General features: G+C 58.5%; 1 protein-coding gene across 2 annotated transcripts in view; it reads right to left on the bottom strand.

Annotated features, from left to right (window-relative positions):
- Nucleotides 1–8,039, bottom strand: part of RPTOR (regulatory associated protein of MTOR, complex 1) — a 285,559-nt gene that overhangs the window by 61,582 nt on the left and 215,938 nt on the right. For both annotated transcript variants that reach the window (XM_006886162.1, XM_006886161.1), the window contains exon 10: nucleotides 2,670–2,745. In XM_006886162.1, coding sequence (XP_006886224.1) covers nucleotides 2,670–2,745 — 76 coding nt within the window. The remainder of the gene's footprint in view (nucleotides 1–2,669; nucleotides 2,746–8,039) is intronic.

The following is an 8,039-nucleotide window of genomic DNA, read 5'->3' on the forward strand; positions in this document are numbered from 1 at the left end:
GCATTCCGGAAGAGGGGCACAGGAGACCCCGAGACAGCTCCACTGGAGCCCACGGGTGGGCTGGCGGGGCGTTCCGTGAACGGCCAGGGGGGCGGGCCAGGAGCCAGCAGGAGTCCGAGCCCGTGTTAACACACGTCCACGGCCCCCATCCTGACGCACTCTGCCTGCTGCACGGCGGGGTCCTTCCTGACACCGTCACACCTGCTTGGTGACAACCTCACCTGTGCTTTCACGTCCACTAGGAGACAGGCAGCTATGCTAATGAGAAAGGACTGGCTACAAAACGGCCTGTGGCTGCAGAGTACGGGTCAGTTCTGGGCATCTGTCCACACCAAGGTGCTGCCATACAATGAGAGCGAGCTGTGTGGACATCAGCAAACCCAGGATGCGTGAGAACAGGGCACAGGGACCGTGCTCTGTGGAAAGCAGGACTCCGAGAGGAGGAGCTCGGGGAGAGGCGGGGTTATGCCGTGCCCCGCCTCCATCTCCCCAGGGAAGGGGGGGGGCGCTGATTTGGGTGCTGGCTGCAGGCCCAGCTTGGGTGACATATGCAAATTTGTGCATGTGTAAGTTGCTTCTGAAAAAGTAAAGCCAGAACAAAAAAGCTAACGTGCTGTCTCCTTCTCACCCTACCACCCATTTGGTGAAATAATTCCCAAATGCAGGATATTGATTAAAGATTAGAAATGAAACATTGAAAGGCTGGAAAAGATATCTAGCGAAGACGCCTGGCACAGAAACAAAACACCCATTTAGAAGGTCTGTGTGTATACACTCCCAGAGAGAGAGACACACACAGGAGGGGGATTTCTTTACAGGAGACCCTGAGTTCTGAGCCCGTTGTGGGACATAGCAACTACACAGGGTCCCAGAGAGTCAGAAGGAGAGGTCGGGGAGCTGGGGCGGGAGCGTGGGGGCGGGAGCGTGGACACGTGAGGTGGGCGCTGGGTGTGTGACGGCCCGGCCCTCCTCACCGAATCCCACCCCAGCTGGAGGGCCTCGGAACGGGCTGAGGGGCGCTGGCAGCTGTGTGCTGGGAGGAAGCCGAGGAGGTGCCCGCTTCCAGCTGAAGGGTGTGTGCATGTGGAGGAGCCTTTGCAGGGCTGTAAGGGTCAGGAGAGATGGACACGTGGATACTGGCCAGCGCATAGGCAGCGAAGGGCAGCGTGGCTCCAGGGCTCTGCGCTCCGGGAGGCGGGAATGAAGATGGGGACAGAGGGGCGGGAGACGCCGACTGTGAGTACCCCCCATGCCTGCCTGTGAGCTTCGCCCCTCATCTTAGCCATGACAGCACCGCCGACCCCTCGCTCCTGCTCCCTGGGCCCCCACGCCCTTGAAGACCTAGAAGCCCCTGTGCTCCCCCAACCTGGCACACATGCCGGAGACCTGCGTGGGACTCCTCTCTCCTGGATTCCTCATTTGTCTACACTCGGCCACAACCTCTCAGTAAGAGGGTCCAGAACCAGCAGTGAATGATTGAGGGAGGAAGGAGGAAGCCGTGTGGGCAGGAAGGTCACAGAGCTGCACAGTGAGAGCTGTGCGGCCCCTCAGTGGGCAGAAGGGCACGGAAAGCGGCCCACACGCATCCTGTTCACACGGGGACTAACATGGCCCCTGTGACACGGGGCCCAGGGACTACACTCCGTCCTGGGCTCAGTTTCACACTGTTGAGCCACAGGGTGCCAGCTGGAGCCACAGGGTGACCCACAATTCTTGGGCTCTCGGGCCCCAGTCTTGGGGTAGCAGGATGGAAGTGTCCAAGAGGTGGATTTGGGGCAGCAGCCCTCACAGGAGGGGAAGTCCCAAAAGCACACAACTCCAACTGTAAGCTCACAGGACCAGTGGAGCCAGCTTGGAGCAAGTCCCCAGGGGCAGCCCTGAGGTGTCACAGGCAGACAGTGCCCCCTGGGGCCTGCAACAGCTACAGATGCAGACAGCCTATCCAATCTTATCCTTTTCTCCTCCCAAGCCCCCTGTGTCAGATCTGCTTTATAAGAGGGGGCCTATATATAGTATTTGTCCTTTTCTGACTGAGATATTTCACGCAGCATAATGTCCTGCAGAGTCACCTATGCTGTGTAATGTTTTGAGTTCACTGGTTTTCAGAGCTGTGTAGTTATTCCATTGTAGGAATAAACCACAGTATCTATCTGTCATTTGTTGGTGGGCACCTGGGTTGCTTCCATCTCTCTGCCACTGTAAAAAACGCAGCAATCGACATGGGTGTGCATGTAGGTGTGTGGACGGTGGTTACGGTTTCTTCAGGGTATATTCCCTGTATGAATATTGAAAAAAACCAAAACAGTGAACTGGGGGAGAGGGGGAGGGAGGCAGTAAAACTGTGCAACAATGAATGAATGAAAATCTAACTTTTCTGTAAACTTTCATTAAATGACAATTACATTTAAAAAAATTTATATAAAAAATAGAATAAAATAAAAAAGAAAGCAGATGGCCAGGTCTTCCCTAAGGTGCCTATGGTGGAACTGAACTTCTGGTCTTTTGGTTAATGGTGGTACACCTAACCGTTTGTCCACTCAGAGACCCCATGCTCAACCCATCCAGTCACGATCTCTGCTTCAGAAGGGTTGACATCACACCCAGCTGGCCGCTCTGTGGGTCCAGCGCCCCGGCAGCAAGTGAGCAGGCGGGACCCTTGGGGGACTCACCCGGAATGCGGTGCCTTCCTCGATGATGGTTGGCAGCTGAGAGAGGCAAATGTCCACGGCCAGGTCCCACGCCTGCCTGGGGAGAGCAGAAGGGACCATGTGATGATTCATGGGCCTCCCAGGGAGGTGCACCCTCTCCCTCAGGCTGCAGACAGACACACGTGTCAGATGGCCACCATGTTGTCCAGGTGGACTTGGGGGAGGGAGCACCGGGGACAGGCCCGCAGGGGTCCCACAAGGGTATGGGCCGGTGGCTTGCACAACCACTCGACTTCTCCCACATCAAAACGGGCAATCGTGCAGTTAGAAGCCGCTCCTGTAACACGGCCACTTCACCCACTCGACGTCCCAAAACCCAGCTGGAAAGGTCAAGGGGTCTTTCTGACACTTGCTCCCTTGTTAAAGTGGACTGTCCACACCTGCAGCACGCAGGGCCCCCACCACCTCCTGCCAGTGGCCTGTCCACCCACCCGCCCGGTGGGCAGAGCTTCTCCACGGTCCTGCGCTGAGGCAGATGACTCATGCTGCTTCCACAGCACTCTTACAGAACGGTGGGGAACGGGGCACTGGGCTCCTGCAGGGTGGCAGCCGCACCTGCGGAAGCCTGGGCCACTCCCGGGCAGTGTCCACGTGGTCTGATGGCACCACTGAGACACGTGCGCTTGGCCCAGGTTCAGAGGACGGCTCCATTCTCTCCATGCATAACTTTTCACCCTGAACTGCTCTCGGACACACCCAGTGCCCTTCCTTGATGTCTCAAGTGTCACTCATGTCATGCTGACCAGCAGTGGGCTCACGAGAGAACGGCACAGAGAGGGTCCACACGAGCTGCTGCTGTGACAGGCTACGTGATGGGTCAGGACCGGGCAGGGTGGCGATGGGGCAGCCCTGACTGGATGACGCTGAATGACAGGGATGGTCTCAGAGCTGTTGCCAGCCTGGCCGTGGGCCTCTGGCTGCCTCTACGTGAATTTGGAATTGTGCTGTCAGAGACAACGTTGCCCCTCATGGTATGAGGCTGATCTGCTGGAGAGGATTCGGGTGGGCTGCCACACTCCTCATTTGGTCACAGCCCTGATTCAGTGGAGGGGACATCTCCTCAGAGGTGTGGCCTGCACTGGATGTATAGACGCCAGCAAAGCTCACCAGCTTTTGCTCAGGCTGGATCCTTCACCTGGCTTTCGACCTCTGCTTCTGTGGAGGGGACACCACGGCGACCACATACCATGCCAGTCTCGGCTAGTCAGCTCCCAGCCGGCGCGCTGCCTTCTCACTCACACACTGCGGGACCTCGGTCCCCACAGCTCCGAGTGGGAGACACCTCTGGCCCTCCCCACCCACGGACCCGGGCTCTGCAGCCTCCGCTCGCCCAGGAGATGATTACACATAAGCATTCCTGGTTGTGCTGCTGGCCCGTGCTGGGGCGTGTGCTGACCGCACTTGCTCCAGGATGGACGTGTCCGTTCTGCTGGCAGGACGTGGTATAGTCACTACTCTTCACCGAGTCCACACTCAAAGACATCAATCCTCCTGTCTTCGTAGCCACTGTGCCACTTTCATGTGCATCAGTGGAAGCACCCTGGCTTGGGTGCTCGACGTGACTCTGCCTTCTAGAAGAGCTTGACAGAGGCTTCTGGGGACTCTTCAGAAGCCATCACTGCCACACCAGGGCTGTGGGAAGGGGGGCTGTGGTGTCTGCGTGGGCTCCTGGAGGGGTGTCCTTGCTCTCAGGATCACTGGCCTGAGGACCATGCAGGTGATCTGCTCTTTATTGCGCCTCAGGACTCAGAGAGATGCCAGGAAGCTAGTGCACAGGTGGGAGGAGCAGGCTGGTGCAGGGAGACAGGTTCACACCTGAGGCTATCAACCCGCTGAGGGCAGGAGGCAGAAAGGCAGGAGTGAGAAGATGAGCACCTGGGACGACGCCAGATCACAGGTCTTACAGGGCAAAATGGCATAAAGCTAGACTGTTGGAGGCTTGACCCACAGGCCAGAGAGCAGGGACAGGGAGGGAGGGCTCACAGCACAGAGAGGGGGATGGGGGGACTGGGTCCAAAGGCCAGAGAGCAGGGGACAGGGAGGCAGGGCCCACAGCACAGAGAGGGGGACAGGGCGGACTGGATCCACAGGTCAGAGAGCCGGGGACAGGGAGGCAGAGTCCACAGTACAGAGAGTAGGGGATGGGATCACTGGGCCCAAAGTACAGAGACTGGGAGACAGGGAGGCTGGGCCCACAGCAGAGAGACTGGGGAATGGGGGGATTGGGCCCATAGTGCAGAGCATGGGGGCTGGTGGGCTAGGCCCACAGTACAGAGGGTTGAGGGACAGGGAGGCTGGGCCCACAGTACAGAGGGTGAAGGATAAAGGGCACTAGCCCACAGCACAGACAGTGGGGAGACAGGCTGGTCCCGTCACAAAGGGAGAAGGCCAGAGGACCAGACCCAACCTGACGTCTGACCAGGTCAGAAGTCCAGGAGCACTAACATGAGACATAACCTACGGAACAGCCACTGGGCAGTGTCCACCAGACGGAATGCAGAGCTGGGGCGTGGGGCCAGCAGTGGACCCTGACCCTGGGCCATCTCTGTCTGGTGAGTCGCACTAGGAGCCCACACCGAGCACAGCTGGGTTTGGGGAACCAGCTCAGATGGCAGGCGCCCAAGAACGGGACAAACCCCGAGGACGCCATCTCCTTCCACGTCCACACTGATCGATCAGAGCAGCCGTGTAGTGTGGACACACAGGCCATTACCGTGAGGAGTGTGGGCTCTGGACACGGATGGACGTGAAGGAGATGGCTCCCGGGTGGGCAGGCATCAAAAATTCAACAGGAAACAGCTCTGAGAATTTCATCATTAGCGCCCTGCCTGAGGCAGGGTGCAAAGCATGTCACTTCTGCTTTAACCTCGATTTTTGTTCGACTTTGTTTCCTTCACCCCCGGCTAATGCTTCAGCCTCTCTACCACCACCCAGGGATGCCGAGACTGCAAACAATTTATTCCAACGCACTTTCTTCCTACTTTCCTGGGCGCTCCCCAGGGAGGCGCAGCGCTGGGTGCTCCAGCACACCCCCAGACCGTGCCAGTGAACCTGGCTACTGAGGACCCCCCACCCCTGGCTTCTCCGCAGCATGGGGACTCTGGCCTGGAGCCCCTTCCTGTGCCTTGCCTTGTGGCACCTCCTCCTGCACCTCCTCTCATAACCCTTCCTCTGCTGTACTCCTGCACCACCTCTCGTAACCCCTCCCTCCGCTGTACTCCTATAAGCCCTCCTGTAACCCCTCCCTCTGCTGCCCTCCTGAACCCCCTGCTGTAGCAGCCTCTCCTTCCCTGCCCTCCAGTACCTCATCCTGTACCCCCTCTTTCCCCTACAGCCTCTCCTACACCCCACACACCGGTCCCTCACAGAGGAGGCTGCAGGGCACTCATGCAAGGACATGAGCATTCAGGATTCCTGGAGGTGGCCCAGGTTGGTGGCTCTGGTGGCCAGCAGGTGCTGATGTTTTTGGTTCCAGGAGCACACTCTTCCCCTGGACCTGCTCCGTGAGGCAGAGGCTGCGAGGCCTTCACTACACAGCCCGGCGTTACTTCACACGTGTCCAGGAGGGTTTCCCGTGCTCCTGCCGAGCCCGCAGAGCCAGTGCCTGTCCACAGGTGTGCGCTGCCTGGTGTCAGGAAGCCACCGTGCGTGGCCACTTCATGTCCACGTGTCCACTCTTCCGTCCGATAACCCCGTTTGCAAAGTGCGTAACACACAGGGTGCATCTAATGCACGTGACCACCTTCCAGCTTGGGATTTAACAAGCTCTGTCCATGTGGCCACATAGCTGTCAGTGGACACGGAGCCGACCCCAGCCAGGGTCCCAGGAGTGTCCCCTCCATGTGGAGTCCTTGGTTACGGCTTCTGCATTTCTGTCCACCAACATCCGCACCAACGTGACTTCACCTTCAAAATCAGCTTTTTGTGTCCCAAAGGTCGACACACTCTCCCCATGGCTGCGTAGTTCCAGACAGCAGCGGGAGGGAGCCCTGGTGGGACAGCACTGACCTGCTAACCAGAAGGTCCGCAGTTCAAACCATGCAGCTGCCAATCAAAAGGCTGGCAGAGGACCTGCAGGAGACAGGCCTGGTGACTCGCTTCTGTAGAGAAGACAGCCAAGCAGACCCTTTGAGGCAGATGCTTCCGGGTGGAACCAACGTGGGGCAGTGGGTGTGGCTGCCAAGTGTTTACAACAGTGAGGGACACTGGCGCCACCGCCCTTGCCCTCACGCCAGGACCACACTGCCCCGCCCCGCATCACAGTCATCCTTTGGCCTGGCACATGCTGCAGTCAAGTTGTGACCAACTCAGTCACCTGTCCAGCGGGCTTTCAGGGCCCACTGACCGCATGGGAGGAAACGGGCCCCCTTTCTCCCCGAGGGGCTGGTGGATTCCAATGCCAGACAGCACTGCCTCCTGCCTCCTGGGTCAGCGGCTCCAAACTCCCTGACATGCAGCTGTTGTCATCAGGGGTCCTCGGGCCACCCCCGTGAGCTTCAGGCCCGCACCCCGCTCTCCTGCATCTTCTCACCGACCCTGCCCTGCTCCAGCCCACTGCCGCTGCAGTCACTGACTGCGCCAATCCATCTCATCGCGTCTTCTCTTTCTACGGCCCTCCACCTTCCCGAGCAGGACGTCCTCTGTCCAAGGGCTGGCCGCTCCTGAAAACATACTCCACAAGTGTGGAGCTGCATCCACCTTTAGATTTGTCGGTTCTCTTGGCAGTCTATGGGCGGCTCAGCACTCTTCTCCAACACAACTCAGAGACACTGATTCTTCTTCTGCCGTCCTCATTCACTGTCCAACTTTAAGCTGCACAGAAGTGACGGAAAGGTCACGGGTTGAATCAGGTGCACCTTAGTCTTTAAACTGGCATCTTTGCTCTTAGCACTTTGGAGCGAGAAGTCTTTGACAGCAGAGTTCCCAAAGGCTTGGGAAAGGGGCTGCCACTCAGCAGGGACGGGTGTCACCCCTCACATATCCACCCCTCATGTCCACCTCCTTACACAAGTCCACCTCTCTCACACGTCCACCCCCATACACATCTACCCCACATACGTCCACACCCCACACACGTCCACCCCCTCACACATCCACACCTCACACGTCCACCCCTCACACACGTCCACCCCCTCACACGTCCACCCCTCACACGTCCACCTCTCTTACACGCCTACCCCTCACATGTCCACCCCTCACACATGTTCACCCCTCACACGCCCACCTCTCACACATCCCCCCCCTCAGATGTCCACCCCTCACACACATCCACCCCTCACACGTCCACCTCTCTCACACGTCCACCTCTCTCACACGTCCACCCCCTCACAC

The sequence above is a fragment of the Elephantulus edwardii genome, unplaced genomic scaffold (genome assembly GCF_000299155.1).
Source record: "Elephantulus edwardii isolate Elephantulus edwardi_28Jun2011 unplaced genomic scaffold, EleEdw1.0 scaffold00048, whole genome shotgun sequence".
In the NCBI taxonomy this organism is placed as follows: Eukaryota; Metazoa; Chordata; class Mammalia; order Macroscelidea; family Macroscelididae; genus Elephantulus; species Elephantulus edwardii.